The sequence below is a fragment of the Scyliorhinus torazame genome, chromosome 13 (assembly GCF_047496885.1).
Source record: "Scyliorhinus torazame isolate Kashiwa2021f chromosome 13, sScyTor2.1, whole genome shotgun sequence".
Taxonomy (NCBI): Eukaryota; Metazoa; Chordata; class Chondrichthyes; order Carcharhiniformes; family Scyliorhinidae; genus Scyliorhinus; species Scyliorhinus torazame.
Genome location: NC_092719.1, coordinates 8,252,993 through 8,269,777, shown reverse-complemented (window position 1 = coordinate 8,269,777; position 16,785 = coordinate 8,252,993). Strand labels below are relative to the sequence as shown.

General features: G+C 47.6%; 1 protein-coding gene across 4 annotated transcripts in view; it reads left to right on the top strand.

Annotated features, from left to right (window-relative positions):
- prkcq (protein kinase C, theta) overlaps positions 1–16,785 on the top strand; it is a 292,080-nt gene that overhangs the window by 164,967 nt on the left and 110,328 nt on the right. For all 4 annotated transcript variants that reach the window (XM_072471030.1, XM_072471028.1, XM_072471029.1 and 1 more), the window contains one exon: positions 11,541–11,678. In XM_072471030.1, coding sequence (XP_072327131.1) covers positions 11,541–11,678 — 138 coding nt within the window. The remainder of the gene's footprint in view (positions 1–11,540; positions 11,679–16,785) is intronic.

Sequence of the window (16,785 nt, the reverse complement as noted above, 5' to 3'; positions counted from 1 at the left end):
ATTCCTGTCCTGTTCAGGAACCACATAAAGGGTGTCTTTTAACACCACACCGTCATGTGTGGTCAGTGCATTTTTGAACCTCTCATAGGGAGCTGGATATTTTCCTTTTACAATCTCCCTGAGATTGCTGTCCTGCTTCTGGGCCTCCACTAGATCCTCGATCTTTGTCTGTGAGACCTGAACTGCACTCACTGGGGCGCTTTCGGGGGGTGTCCAACGGTATCCATGCCTGGAACCTGCTTTGGCCAGTGCGTCGGCTTTTACATTTCCAGGGGGGGAGGAATGATGGTGACTGTGGACCTTGACTATCTCAAAAGTCCTGTTCTGGGCTCTCTCTAAAATATGACGGAGCAATGGGGCTGAGGGAGGGGTTTCCCGTCTGCGGAAACAAATCCTCTTGCTTCCCACAGGGGCAGAAATTCCATGAGGCTGTTGCAGACATAGAAGCTGTCCGAGTATATGTCCGCTGGGCTGGGGAAGGAATCTGGGTGTTCCACTATATATGCGACGGCCGCAAGCTCTGCTGCCTGCGCGCCTGAGTGGCCTGGAAGTTTTAACAATATTTCCTCAAGGGTGCGTCCCTGCGCGTCCTCGACATAGATACCGCAACCTGTCATGTGCTTCCCATCCAAGACTGTGGAAGATCCATCCACATAGATCTTTATTGGCTCACACGTGTCCATGTGCTGGGGGCTCTGGGTTGAACTACCTATCTTTCTGGGGGGGGGGGGTTTTAGCAATAAAGGGGCCTGTGTCGTGGTGTGGAGAGATAATCTCACATTCATGGGGGGTTCCGGGGTACTGTAAGTTGTTGGCTAAAAAGGTGTGCGTCTTTGACCGTTTAACAGTGATATCATAGACATTTCAGACATAGAAAGTATTTAATTTAATAATCTTTATTGTAATTTTAATATCGCAATTAATTTGATGTCCCGTCCCTGCAAGAGAAGGGTCCATCTAGCTGCTCTAATCTGGCTTACTGTACCGTCCTTGAGTCGTCCGTCCAGTAAAAGTTGGGTGGGGGTGTGTTCGGTGAGAATTGTGATGGGGTTCAGTCCGGTAATATATGAAAAATACTGCACTGCCCAAAATACTGCGAGCAGGTGCCTCTCACAGGCTGAAAATCCCTGCTCCACAGCATCTAAAAGTCTGGAGGCGTAAGCTACGGGCCTTAACTGGTCGTGCCGTTCCTGGAGGAGCACGGCTGAGAGGGTGCAGTCTGTGGTCACTACCTCTATGGTGTAAGGGGAAAGCGGGTCTGGAACTTGTAGTGCGGGGGCTGCTATGAGTGCCTGTTTTAAAGCGTCCACAGCATCCATATGCTGCGGAAGCCATTCCCACGGGGTTCCTTTCTTTAGGAGGTCTGAGAGGGGCGCTGCCTTGCTGGCGAAACCGTCAATGTGGTTTCGGCAGTAGCCAACCAGTCCTAAAAACGACCGGAGGGCTGAAACGTTCTGGGGAAGGGGCAATTTAGCAATCGAGTCAATCCTTTTATGCTCGATCTCGCGTTTACCATGTGTGATAATTGTTCCCAAATATATCACCTTATCTTCCAAAATCTGGGCCTTTTGGGGGTTGACTTTACAACCGATTGAGTGTAATAGTTCCAGGAGTTCGGCCAGAAGCTCAATGTGCTCTTCCTTGGTGTCTGTCTGCAGTAGTAGGTCGTCTACATACTGAACCAGACATTCGGGGCGAGAAAATTTGGCTAAACCATTTGCCAGCTGTCGGTGGAAAATGGAGGGGGAGTTGTGGAATCCTTGTGGCAGGCATGTCCACGTGTACTGCTGTGCTTTAAAAGTGAAGGCAAATTTGTACTGGCACTCCTTTGCCAATGGAATAGACCAGAATCCATTACTGACATCCAAAACCGTAAAGAATCGGGAATTGAGTCCCTGCTTGAGCATGGTCTCGGGACTTGTGGCTACTGTGGGGGCTGCTGCGGGGGTGACTTTGTTGAGTTCCCGGTAATCGATGGTCAGTCGCCATGATCCATCGGGCTTTCTCACTGGCCAAATCGGGGCATTATTAGTGGAGGCTACTGATCTAAGTACGCCCTGCTCTAATAAGCTTTCTATTACCTTGGAGATTTCTCCCTCTGCCTCTTGGGGAAATCCGTACTGTTTTGGGGTCTAGGGTCAGGTCCTGTTATTTGTACGGAGCCAGTCATCTGTCCGCAGTCGTGCTTGTGGGTCACAAATGCTGCCCTGTTCTTTTGCAGAACTGCCCTAACTTGCTTGTCCGTACTAAGCGTGGTCAGGTTGAACCAAAATTCGCTTACGGCGCTAATTTTGTTCGCGTACTCTCCTATGTTGAACGTTGCGGGGGCTCTTGCGGATTTTGCCATCTTCCAGACGCACTGGTTGACTGGATCGAATGAAAGATTATGGGAATTCATGAAATCGATTCCCAGAATGTGTTCTGCTGTGTGGGGCGGTCAACTAAAACTACGGGGTGCTTGGCGGTGATGTTACCGATTTGAATGGGTACAGGGTCTGTGATGTGTCCCTGGTGTGAGTGGCCTGTAAAGCCGCTGAGGATGATAGTGGCTGTAGTGGGCCACGTGTCCTTTTGGAACATGGTGGAGGAACTTATTGTGGTGCGGGACCCTCCTGTGTCCCAGAGAAATTCGATGGGCTGTCCCCGAATTTTCGCTGCAACTACCGGTCGTCCGGACCTATCCCAAAGGGTGTCGCAGACCCAACTGGGGGAGCCCGAACACCGTCAGTCCGTTCCGGTCAAGTCTGTCTGATCTGAATGGGCGCTAATGCTATGAATGGGCGCTAACGCTATGAATGGGCTGTCTTTTTCTAACTCAGAGTGCCCATCTTCTGGGCTCTCTGTGGCTTTTTAGGGGCGTTGCACTCTCTTGCGAAGTGTCCCAATTGTCCGCAGTTGTAACACTCCTGTGACTTGGGTGGGGGGCTGTTCTTTCCTTCATTCACCCATGCGGGGTTCTGGTGTGTTTTTACTGCCTGCATATCTGCTCCGGTCTGCTTTTCCTCGGGATTGTTGACTGCGGGATTACTTTGTATAGATTGCTCCCAGGCGCGGGACAATCTTTTCACTACCCACTTCTCGTTATGGGCCTCCTCTGAGGGATCATAACCCGCACAGGCTTTCTGTCCTGTTTCTGTGGCATGGGAGATAAGGGTGCGGGTCCATTTGGCCATGTTGTCTGGGGACAAATGGGCACGGTCTAAGTCTCCAAAGACTGCTGCAAAGTGGATCCACAGGCGTCCAGCAAACGCTGTGGGGTGCTCGGATTGCTTTTGCCTACATTTGTTGAGGCTATCTACGGGGTCACCCCGGTTATACCCGATCGCATCCAGGATCGCGGTATGCATTTCTGCAAGGGTGCGTCCTCCTACATTCTGTGGGTCGGGAAGGGCTGCTGCTACTGAAGGGTCTAAACTTAAAACCGTGAGCTTTACCTGCTCTCGCTCATCCAGGCTGTACATGGTCGCCTGATGCTTAACTGTGGCAAAGAAATGGTGGGGGTCTGAGGTGGGGAGGAACGGTGTGATCTTATCGCACGCGACACGTAATTGGGTCACTGTTAAGGGGGTGGAATATAGAAATTCCGCATCGTCCGATGTGGCTGTGCGGTGGGTGGTTACTGGGTTCATTGGAGCGTGAACTATTTGCCCTGTGGGGGGTTGGGGCGCTTTCCTCTTTGGTGGCTTTCCCTGCGCACATGTTCCCTGAACATATCTCTGCGCTGTTTCGTTCAATTCTTCCCAATCAGGGCCGTCTTCCTGATCTAATTTTTCTCCAAAGGTTTCCTGGAAACCTTTCTGAACTGAAAGCAGCGATTACAGCTCTGCAATCTGCTTCCGGCACTTTGCGTGATCTAGCGTGCTTTGTCTTTGTTCTGTGGTGGCAGCATGGAGTGCTCTTAATGCTGCCTTTAGATCGCTGCATTGTCTCTGCAACGCTTCTACCTGCTTTTCTGTTTCTTCACGTACCAGGACTGCACGTTGCGTGTCCTGATAGGCCTTTTCATATTGAGACTGGAAGCTGCTTAAGTGCGCCAGACAAGACTGGTGAGCCCTTTTGGCATCCTCCACCTCTCCATCTTTTGCTGCCAACTTCCTCCTCAATTCCAAATTCTCCTTTTCTACCTCGCTTACATCGACCTTACTCATTCGATGTATGCCCTCAACTTCTTTCCGGAGTGTCCTAACGACCTCCTCTGTGCCTCGCAATTGTGCCAAGCAGGACACGATTGCCATCGGCTTGCGAGCTTTCCCTAAGCTCTTTTTGTGGATCTCGCTCAGGTTCTCCCACCAAGTATGTCCTATACTCCCGGGACCTGATTCCCCTTTATCACAGAATTCATTCCAAAGGGGCCATCCCTTCCCTTTGAGATATTTCCTGATCTCTTCCTCCCAAATGGGACATTGTCCCACTCTACTGCTGCTGGTCGCTGCAACCGCAAATTCCTCGGGGTTCATGAGGTGCTGCATTGCCATCTTTCCTATCCGAATGCTACTCTTTAAATTTGGGACAGGGGTTTTAATCCGAATGCTGCTCTTCAAATTTGGGACAGGGGTATTAAGACGGTGCTATAAATACGGGTAAGGCTTTCGCTACTTTCCGATATACAAACTTCCGACAGTTTACTCGCAACAAAAAATCTATCAGTTTTACCTTATCGCCCTGTTAGTTACACATGCATACACACACTTCCGAATTTATGAATATTGATCAGAACTGCTTGAACACTTGTGGTTTTCTGTTTCCAATTGGATCTCTAATTCAAATTCTGGGTTCTCCCGGAGTGGTTTTCCACTTCTAGATCGGGTCCCGTCAGGATGTCGTCAAATAATGTTACTAACTTTGCCTTAATTCAATTGCTCTGTTTTATTACCTTTGCTCTCGAGTCGGCAGGTATCTTTATGATACCGCCACAAGGTTCAAGTCCGAGCAATGATCAATAATCTAATACACCGATTAGTAAGATTTAAATCAAAGCACATTTATTATACACAGTAATCGCTACTCATGCACAAATTCTACGTCTAAGCTACTTCTACAACTAACAGGCCTATACTTAACTTGGAACTGGCCCACCAGGTCAGGGAAACAAATGGCCTTTCGTTCGGGTTCTGAGCCTGCGGGATTCAAAGTTGTTACGGATTGGTAGCTCGGAGCGCCTATCTCGTAGCGAGCGTTGAATTAAGACTTACGATTTCGATCTTCACTGCTCCGGTCACGGTCAATATTGGTTCGTTGTTGCTGGGTGATCGGGGCAGGAAGAAGAGCGTGAAGAGAGCTAAGAGGAGGAGAAGAAGAGAGCAATTTCAACTTGGGGCTCAATTCTTATAGTCCCCAGGGGCTTCCCGCCTTTTGGGGCGGACCCTGTACCTGGTCCCAAGTGATTGGACTTTGTCCCAATCGCTTGGTTCGATTTTCTCCAATGCTGGAGCGGTTCCCTGATCGATGGGCGGTCCTGAGGTGGTCATTCACCCCCCATTGTGTAGGCTTCTGCTGGCGCCGAAGAGTCTGGCTTTGCTTTGTGTGTCTAAATGTTGCTTATTGTTCCCGGGGATTGCTCATTAGTATGCAGATGGCTGTTGTTTTGTTATGCTGATGGTTGCTGGTATCGATCTTGTCTGGCCTTTCCAGAGGTAAATACACAGCCAACCTGCAGCTGCTGGTTTTTGTCTTGTTGGCTGACTTTCCCATCAGCCTTTGCCGTTCGCCATTTTGAATCGGGAGTTGGCCATTTTAAGTGGCTACATTTTTGTTCTTGGTTGTTTACAACACAAGTAAACAGTCAGAAATAATTTCTTCTAAAGAGTGAGTAAGGCCTGGCCACCAGACTGTTGTGTAACATTTTGCTATTCCTAGATGGCCTTGGTGAAGTCTTTGAAGAATATCAACCTGAAATGCTCTTAGTATGGCTATTCTCTCATTGAAGGCTAGTATGTTATCACATCACTGGTTGTGAGGTGCTTGCACTGTTCAAAGCACTGCCGTAGTCTGGGATTAGTGGTGATATAGTCTGGCCATCCTTTCAGACAATATTCTCAAACTCTGAGGGTGCAATTTAATGGAAATGAAACAGAGTCCCGCATAGAGCGTTTTTAACCATGTGTCTCCCAGTGCTCACAGCACTGAGAAAGACCACACTATCGAATGGAACCCTGCTTCATTTCGGGGCCTCGGCGAGGAACGCCCCGCCAAGGTCGCACTCAGTCCCATTTCCTGCACTGAGGAGCTCCGCTTGCCGGTGCATTCGGGTGCCATTTTTAAATGGTGCCCCGATCTCTAGACCCACCACCGTGGCCTCTGAACCCCCCCCCCCAATGCCCCAACTCACCTATAAGGGGGCCCTGGGGCCCACCGCACACCACCTCATAAAGGCAGGGCACCCCTGGGCCCGATCCACTGGGCACCTTGGCACTGCCAGCCTGGCCATTGCACCTTTCAGCATGGCAGTGCCACCTGGGCATCCTTAGATCATGGCCTGAGACATTTTTCATGTCTTTGCTGGGGTTTGTTTTATTTCCTATGCTGTTTCTGCAGTAGCTGATAAGGGCTGAGTGACTAAGGATGTACGTGCTTCAACTTCCTCAATGAAGTGCAAATCCTCTTATTTCGTATTAGTGACAGTGTGACTGCTGTTGTTTGATACTTCCTTTACACATACTCTGTGTTTGAGTCATATCTCATCAATCTTGAGAAAGGGTAATTATGCCCAGCGTGTGGGTGCCGGAGCCCCGGTCTATCTGGCTGCTGTGCTCGAGTATCTGACCGCTGAAATCCTCGAGCTGGCCGGCAACGCGGCCTGGGACAACAAGAAGACCCGCATCATCCCCAGGCACCTGCAGCTGGCCGTCCGCAACAACGAGGAGCTCAACAAGCTGCTGGGAGGGGTGACCATCACTCAGGGCGGGGTGCTGCCTAATATCCAGGCTGTGCTGCTGCCCAAGAAAAGCAGCGCTGGCACCGCCAAGAAGTGAAGCGACCATTCCTTAATCTAATAACCCAAAGGCCCTTTTCAGAGCCACAAAAAAAAGGGGGGCAGCACGGTAGCATTGTGGATAACACAATTGCTTCACAGCTCCAGGGTCCCAGGTTCAATTCCGGCTTGGGTCACTGTCTGTGCGGAGTCTGCCCATCCTCCCCGTGTCTGTGTGAGTTTCCTCCGGGTGCTCCGGTTTCCTCCCACAGTCCCAAGATGTGCAGGTTAGGTGGATTGGCCATGATAAATTGCCCATAGTGTCCAAATTGCGCTTAGTGTTAGGTGGGGTTACTGGGTTATGGGGAAAGGGTGGAGGTGTGGGCTTGGGTAGAGTGCTCTTTCCAAGAGCCGGTGCAGACTCGATGGGCCGAGTGGCCTCCTTCTGAACTGTAAATTCTATGATAATCTATGATCTTAACCTGAACCACCGGATTCTGGGCAGTATCTTTGCAATTTACTCCATGTTCAGAAGGGTGACTGGAGGCTTATAGTCTGTCTTGATTTTGAAATTCAATCCCATAACGTTGGCTGAAAATGTTCTGCACGCCCACTTTGTTGCCAATGCTTGTTTTTCTATCGGGATGTATTGCTGTTCTGTTGCTGTTATTGACCAAAGGTTCGGTGGACTGATCCATGCTCGCAATCTCTCTGCACTTTTAATAAAACTGCCCCCCCCCCACTCCTCAGGCCAGAAGACAATGCATTTGCTGCTACGATGGTCAGTAATTCTGGATTGTGATGTGCCAAGGTTTCAGAGGAGATTAAAAGTTGTTAATTCTGTTTGAAAGGATTTTGCTGGTCTACATTCCAGCACCACCGGTCATCCTGCCTCAGCAGCTGTACGAAGGGCCTGATGATCTCTGACAAATTTGATAGGACCTTGCCGACTTGGTTGACTGTCCCGAGGAATCTTTCAAGCTCAGTTACATTCCTGGGTTGTCGAAATTCTCTGATCACTTTTGATTTGTCTGGACCAACTGTGATTTGCGTGGCTTTTACTGTGACCGGGAAACTTGATGATTGGTTTGGAGAACTCACAATTTTTTAATTCCATGTTGGGCCTGCATCCTGTAAGACTCTCAGGACTGCTCTGACTCTCTGATCATGTTCGTCTCTCGTAGGACCATGCCTAAGAATGTTCTCCATATGACATAGTGCTCCTTCCATGCCTTCGAGATTGTGAGAGATTGTTCTCTGGAAAATTTCTGGAGTGGACATGGTTCCAAAGGGCAATATGTTGTGACAATAATGACCGAATGCCGTTACAAAGTTGGTCATCAATGTGAAGTCTTCATCCAGAGGCTCCTGCCAAAACCCACTGTTTGCTTCCAATTTGATAAATAAAGTACTTTTGGCCAGTTTGGCAAGGCTGTCGTCCACAGAGGCCATTGGATGGATCTCATGTTCCACTGATTTGTTTGGTTGAGTTACGTCATGCTGATATAGAGCTGGTTGGCTTTGGGATCGTAACCATTCCTGGACACCATTTTGTTGCCATGGTGACCAGTGAGATAACCCCTCGCTGCTGCTGCTTCTTGTGACTTTGGCCAACGGTGGATGAGGGACTTTCCTCAGAGTAAAGAGGCAGATTGGTTCAGCATCAGCTCAACGGGCAATGTGGCACTCAGTCTTTAACTTGGCCAGCCCTGCAAATAATTTTGGAAATTCATTGCAGAATGCAGTGCTGTAGTTTTCACCAGCAACTTTAACTTTAGTTTTAGGCATGCCTTTCCGCTTATTAGGGAGCACTCTTGATTTTGAATGACATAGAGTGGTGTGAGGATTTGTCAGTCATTATATAAAGGCCATAAATTAGCCTTTCATTTTTACTTTTAAAGTTGTCCCACCTGGAACATGTTATTTAATAGACAAGGATTGCAATGTAATCTGTTTGAACCATTTGACTTCATCTGATAAAACAGAAACCCCTGCCCCTGTGTCTAGTTTAATCTCGGTGGGACATCCATCCACTTTGAGTTTAATTCTCTCATACTCGTTTTCAGTATCATTGACCTCGCCCATGAAGGGCAATTCCTTTGCTTGTGGTTCTTTCACGTCCTGATTGTAGCTCTGTTTCAAAACGTTCTCCCTCTTTTTACAGGTTGTCAGCACTTTCAAGTGACAAACTGTTTTGAAGCGACCTATTTTTCCACAGAAAAAGTGCCACAGTTGTGACACTCTGATTATGCTTCATCCAGGATCCTGGTTACAATCCTGTCATGAATAATCTCACACTTTAAGACTCCATAATCACAGTTCCCTACTAGCCTTAGAGATCATTGATGAACAAATCAATGCTTTCTCTTGGTCTTTGGTTACTTTTGTTAAATTATACATCTCCATTAATAAATTCTCATGGATGCTGAAATAAGAGTTGAAAGATAACAGGACTTCATAACAAGCTGAAATCTCAGCAACCCTCTGCCTTGCTATCATGGCATCAGCGATAGACCCTACTGCATAATTCAGTGGTCTCTCCGATCTTTTTGGTGTAATGCTAAAGCAGTTCTGTAACTCATAAAACGTCTTCTGCACTCTGGAATGGTTCTGGGAGTGGGCGTGTGGATTCCATGTTTCCACTGAGCCCTGGAATTGTTCCTGCTTCTGTGATGCTGCTGGCTCTTTCGGCCTGTGCTCACTGCTGTCCAGTCTCCAGGCCTGCGACTCAGCTTGGGTCTGCTGCTCCTGCAGCAGATGTTTGATGTCTTGGTGGGTCTAATTTCCTTTTGATGTCCTTCCTTCGAGGACTTGCATTTGCTGCATTTGGACATGGACTGCTTCAGTACATGAAGAGTTATGAATGATGCTGAACATTGTGCAATCATCAGTGGACATCCCCACTTCTGAACTTATGATGAAGGGAAGGTTATTATTGAAGCAGCTGAAGATGGTTGGGTCTAGGATACTACCCTGAGGAACTCCTGCAATGACAGCCCACGACTGAGATAGAAAACATGGAAAATAGGAACAGGAGGAGGCCACTGGGCCCTTCGGGTTCTTAACATACAATCTTCACTAAGATGACGGACCTCCGACAACCACAACCATCTTCCTTTGTGCCAGATACGACTCCAACCAGCGGAGAGTTTTGCCACCCAATTCCTATTGACTCTAGTTTTGCTGGGACTCCTTGATGCCACACTCGGTCAAATGCTGCCTTGATGTCAAGGGCAGTCACTCTCACCTCAATTCTGGAGTTCAGCTCTTTTGCAAATGTTTGGACCAAGGCTGTAATGAGGTCAGCGGCTGAGTGGCTCTGGCGGAACCCAAGCTGAGCGTCAGTGAGCAGGTTATTGCTGAGCAAGTGCCACTTTAGTGCACTGTCAACGATCACTGTCCGTCACAGTAGACTGATGGGACGGTAACTGGCCACATTGTGTTTGTCCTGGTTTTTGTGGACAGGACATAGCTGGGCAGCTTTCCACATTGCCGGGTAGATGTCAGGGCTGTAGCTGTACTGGAACAGCTTGACCAGGAGCATGGCAGATTCTGGAGCATAAGCCTTCACTACAGTTTCTGGGATATGGTCAGGGTCCCTGAGTGGGATTGACTGAAGCCTGGTATCCGTGACGCTGGGGACTTCCGAAGGAGTCATTTATCATGATAGATTAGCAAGCCCCCCCACCCACCCCCACCCCCACCCCCACCCCCAGCCCCGCCGCCCTTCTGAAGTGTCCGTTTATTTTGCAAAAGGCTGTTGAGTCAATTGACTTGATTTATTGTCACATGCACCAAAGTACAGTGAAACTTTCAGGATTGAAAGTGACCCAAGAATATCAAGCAATTTCGAGTGAATGAAATTGAGGTGAGGACAAATTTCACTGTCTATCTGGTTAACTGATGGATTGAAATTATAGTGCAAGTAACAAATGCAGTCTATTTCAAATTGCTCCATGCACTATTTGAACAAAGACCTGAACCTTTTAATGGTTAAGATTTTTGTTAAAATAGTGAAAATAAATGTATTTCACTTGCAGCATCACAATGGTTACTGATGTCACACATCATAATTTCCAATTATAATATGAAGAAGTGATGCATTCTGCCATTTAAATCTGCTTTAATTTTTTTTGCCAATTCCCACCTTCCCACTCACCCCCGGCTACCCATATTTCTGAAGGAGTGGGTGCAATCCGTTAATTCAGGATTGAAGCCTGAATTTCACTCTGGTTCTTTTTGTGTCATTGAGTTTGTTTTTTAAAAAAACAGGTACAAATCTTTTGAGATGAATATATATCATGGTTTGAAATACCCCACGTGAGGCAGCTCTGAAATTTGCCTCCGTACTGGATGCTGTGTGACATTCAGGCTGGAGTCTGTAATGAGCCCACTTCCTTCATACTCGGTGCTCTCCAGCCTGACTCCACCTCCCCGGTGACATGTGAGGCAGCCTCTGACCAAGCTTCTTCTTTTTATCGCACTTTGCCTCACAGAATAGGAAGTGACTTTTCAGTGGGTTGCAACAAGCCCTTGGTTCCTCTTCAGGCACTGTCTCGCTCATTCATGAGGCTCGGTGACTTGCTTGCTCCTCAGCCTAACCACGGGTTGTCCATTATGTTGTCCAAAGGTCTGACGGTCAAGATATCCGAAATGGCCCCCTTCCTCCGCATTGGCTTCTCCAACTTTGACAACGGCCCAAGCCAACAAGCAGAAGATGTCCAGAACCCCTACTGTGCTGTCATTGTGAAAGAGGCTGTGGACACAGGTAACACATTTAACTTGTCAGATCATCCACTGATGTTTTATTTTCATGTTTCTCAGCGTTAGATTAGAGCAATGTGTGATTTGGATGAATTGTTACTGCAGGCAAGTTGTGCAGACAGCAATGTTTTACGATTTTGCTTATTTGACTTGCTTTCATCTCTGGTTACTTTGGCAAGAACTGCTGTTTATTTTTTTTTAATATGTTTTTTGATTGGGTTTTTGAACAAAGTATATTTACTGTTCTATACACAGATTAAGACATTTATATATAGAAGAGAAGGGCACACACAAACATACCAAAAAAATAATAATTAATAAATAAATAAATAAAATAAAATAATTGGTAAGGTATTATGCACCAGTTCAACAGCAGCAACTCTGTACAATTGGCAATATTATTTACAACAAATAATTAGGCATCTATTTGTAGTGGGGGGGGGGGGGTAGATATACATTTGGGTGCCGGAGAAACAATTACAGAGGGCAATACGCAAATGGGTCTGGTGTTGGTGTTGTCAGAGGTGCTGTTTATTGCAGGGGGTTCGAGTGTGCAGCTTATTCAAGGGAGCTATTGTCGGCACAGCTGCCAATTTTTCAGAATGATCCTGTTGAGAGCAATGCAGAACCACCAGACCCCGAGCTGTTCTCCCAGCTCCACATGGCTGTCCTGGTCAGAGGAAAGGGAAGTCCACACGCGTGTGCATCCCATGCATGCACAGGTCTCCACTCACCGGCTTCCAAGGGAAGTTAACTTTTAATGTAGCACGCAGCAGCATTTTTAACTTGATTTCCCAATGGCGGTAGTTATGCATTAGCCTGTGTGAAACTGAAAGGCTGTGAGTTGAGCTGCTGTCAGTGTTTTCGCATGGTCTGCTTCAAGTGAATTTCAACCTGAGTGACACTGTAAATGAAAAATTTGACAATAAAATTGCTTTGAATCTACATAAATGAACTGCAGCAGAACTGCAATATTCCAACAAAGGCCGTAATTGGCTATCTTCAATGGATTAATGCCTTGGTTGAATAATGCACAAAATAATTCTGTACTGATGTACTTGTTACACACAGCACAATTTGACCCTGTTACAGCCAATGAATGTTAACACTTCTTGACTACCTCACAATGCTAATCACTGCTCTAACCAGCCTACATACGATTTTCTTTTAAAGTAAGCGACCAAGAATTGTGTTATTTTTTTGAGGGTGAAGGAGAAAATGCCGGATTGGGGGGGGGGGTTCAGGTGACATCATAAATTGTGGGAGCCCCATGATTTGATTATCACTGTTGGAACTCTGTCCCAGTTCTCTCGGTTTAGAACTTGTTATGTAGAGGCGATCTCGTAACCCAAACTATCAGTGGGGAATCACAAACACAAGGATAATTGTTTGAAAAATCGAGGCTGCACTTTTGTTGCCCATCTGCCAAAGAATGTGGAGTCGCTGCTGGGAGCCCCGAATTCATGCCTTATATTATAAAGACTTAAAAATGCGTGAAGTGTTTGTCCTCATGGATGTCCTGTTCTTAGATTCATAGATTCATAGAATTTACAGTGCAGAAGGAGACCATTTGGCCCATCGAGTCTGCACCGGCTCTTGGAAAGAGCACCCCACCCAAGCCCACACCTACACCCTATCCCCATAACCCAGTAACCCCACCTAACACTAAGCGCAATTTGGACACTATGGGCAATTTAGCATGGCCAATCCACCTAACCTGCACATCTTTGGACTGTGGGAGGAAACCGGAGCACCCGGAGGAAACCCACGCACACACGGGGAGGATGTGCAGACTCCGCACAGACAGTGACCCAAGCCGGGAATTGAACCTGGGACCCTGGAGCTGTGAAGCATTTGTGCTAACCACTATGCTACCGTGCTGCCCCAGACATATAATGTTCTGATACATATAAATCAGAGATAGCAGAACTGTTTGGCCCACAGTGGTTTTATTGCATGTTTGAACGTCGCACATTCCTTCACTGGGTCTGGACCCTGGTACCCACTCCCAAACAGCACTGTGGGTGTACCTACACCACAGGGACTGCAGCAGTTCAAGGACATTTTAGGATGGGCAATAAATGCTGACCTAGCCATTGACGTCCACATTCCTTGAATGAATCTTTTCAAAATAAATTGTCTGTCACTGCAAATCCTGCGTCCCCAATATGCACCATCGGTGCTTCATACTGAAGCACAATTTGGGAATCTGTAAATGCAAAGTCATTCTTCACAAGAATCGTTATATGCAGATCGGCCTCCTGTGGCGTTGCTCACAAGCAAGAATCTTTTTAAAAATGTGTCTTCCTTTGTGCACTGCTATTCTGATCCCCGTTCCAGTTATTTTTGTCTCCCACTTTCTTTACCTCTCACTCACTCTATCTACCCGTCTCTTCAGGATGGGCAGGGTATTTCCTCCGGTCACTATTTGTTAGTGACATCAAAAATAGAGCAGAGAGTTCCCTTTCATCGAGCAGGATTTGGAGCAGATTCTTTCAGGATACTTGCACAATTTTGCCAAAAAAGAAAAAAAGATAGACAATCTTTCAATATGCGTGATGCCACAAGGAGGCTGTGTAACCTTTAGAAAATGTCACCTGTCTGTCTATATCCGTCTCTGACTCTCCAATCATCCAGTGTCCCTGTCTCTCTTTCCGTCAGAAAATCTGGCAGTCACAAGTCGGTGTGGTGTTACTGTGGTCTGGTTGGACATCAAAACCTAACTACAAATATTATGAGTTATCCTGATCCCATTTCTGGAAATTTTCTCCACCAGCTGTGTCACTGGGAAATTTTAATCTTTTAATATTGATTTTCTTAAGAAAAGTAGCTGCCTGGAAGTGAGGGTTGAAAACCTTTGTTCTCGTGTTACCAGACTAAAAAAGATCTACCGAAATACTGCCATCTGACACCTGTCACCTGCCTCCTGGCCATTCTCAAGTCACTAACTCATGTAATATTTTGAGGAGCGCCATTTGCCATTTTATATCAAATTTTCCTGGCTACTTTAAATGACCTTGAATCATTAAACACAGAAGCAGAGACTCACCGAATCTTTACAATGCAGAAGGAGACCATTTGGCCCATCAAGTCTGCACTGCCTCTCTGAATGGACATTGTTCCACTCCACTGCCTTAACCCTGTAACTTGCATTTTCTCTCTTTTCTGACAGCAATCCAGTTCCCTTTTGAATATCTCGATCGAATCTGCCTCCACCACCCACTTAGGAAGTTCACTCCAGACTCCAGCCAACCTTTGGGTGAAAAATATTTTCCTCATCACATCTACTCCTTTTGCCCATTATTTTGAATCTGTGCCCTCTAGTTCCTGATCTTCTCTTGAGGGGGAGCAATTTTGCACTATTTACCCTACCCATATCCCTCAGGATCTTGAAAACCTCTCTCAAGTCTTCTGTTCTCCAAAGAAAACTGACCCAATTTCTCCACTCTATCCTCATGGCTGCAGTTGTTTATCCCAGAATTATTCTTGTGAATCTCCTCTGTACTCTGCAATGCCTTCACATCCTTCCTCAAGTATGGTGCCCAGAACTGGATGCAGTGCTCCAGGTGAGGCCTGAAACTTCTTTCCCGGAGAATTGCTCCTCTTGCTCCATGTGGGAAGCCAAAAACATTTCCAGTGCGCGGGACCAGCATGTGTGCAGGAAGTGTCTCCAGCTATGGCTCCTGAAAGGCCGGGTATCAGAGCTGGAGTGGCGGCTTGGGACACTGTGGAGCATCCGTGAGGTGGTGGATGTCATAGATAGCACATATAGAGAGGTGGTGACACCACAGGCTCAGACTCCACAGACTGGTTTAGCACAGTGGGCTAAATAGCTGGCTTGTAAAGCAGACCAAGGCTAGCAGCGCGGGTCAATTCCCGTACCAGCCTCCCCGAACAGGTGCCGGAATGTGGCGACTAGGGGCTTTTCACAGTAACTTCATTTGAAGCCTACTTGTGACAATAAGCGATTTTCATTTCATTTAATTTCAGGCAGGGAATGGATGACTATCAGGCAGAGAAAGAGAGATAGGCGGAGAGGGCAGGAATCTCCTGTGGCCATTCCCCTGTAAAACAGATATACCGCTCTGGATACTGTTGAGGGGAATGGCCTCTCAGAAGAAAGCAGCAACCGCCAAATATATTGCACCACGGTTGGTTCTGCTGCAGAGGGGAGGAGTAAATTGTGTAGGAATGCAATAGTTATAGGGGATTTAATTGTAAGGGGAATAGATAAGTGTTTCTGTGGCTGCAAACAAGACTCCAGGATGGTGTGTTGCCTTCCTGGTGCTGGGGCCAAGGATGTCTCGGAGCAGTTACAGGTATTCTGGAAGGGGAGGGTGAACAGTCAGTGGTCAAGGTACACATCGGTACCAACGACATAGGTTAAAAAAAAGGGACGAAGACTTCCGGTTGCGGCTATGCTGAGCTAAGTCGCACGTTCGGCAGCTCCCGACAGAAACGGACTTTTGGGCTCTTTTGAGGGGCCCCAGCGTCATTTGTTCGACGGTTCCCAGTGTGGGAAGGTGATAGTTCGATTTCCCCGGCACTGTATGGATTGGACCAGGAGTGGAGCGCCACGGGTGGTATTGGTGCGGCTCCACCGCTTGGTGGACAGGAAGTGTGTCCTAAGACGGGCAAAAAAGAAGCGGAGCAGCAGGTGGGAGGATGCAGAGGTCCGTATATATCAGGACTGGAGCGCGGAGGTGGCCAAGAAGAGGGCCGGGTACAATCGGGCTAAGGCGGTTCTGCATCGGAAGGGGGTGAAATTCGGGATGCTGCAGCCGGCGCGACTGTGGGTCACATTTAAGTACCGGCACCATTACTTTGAGATGCCGGAGGAGGCGTGGATCTTTATTCAGGCTGAAAAGTTGGACACGGACTGAGGGGAGGTCGCAGGGGGCTACTGTGGTTACTGTGCTTTGGGGGATGTTCTGTTCTGTATTGTTTCCTTGGGTGCTGGGTGGGGTACGGTGAATTGGTTCGAAGTGGGGGTTTTGTGAGAGTGTGGGTGTCGGTGGTTGGAAGGACGGGGCCCCGTTGGGGGGAGGGGAGATAGGAGGCCCGAGATGGGGGAGCTGGGATTAGGCCGCAAAAGGGAGATGCGCCAGAGA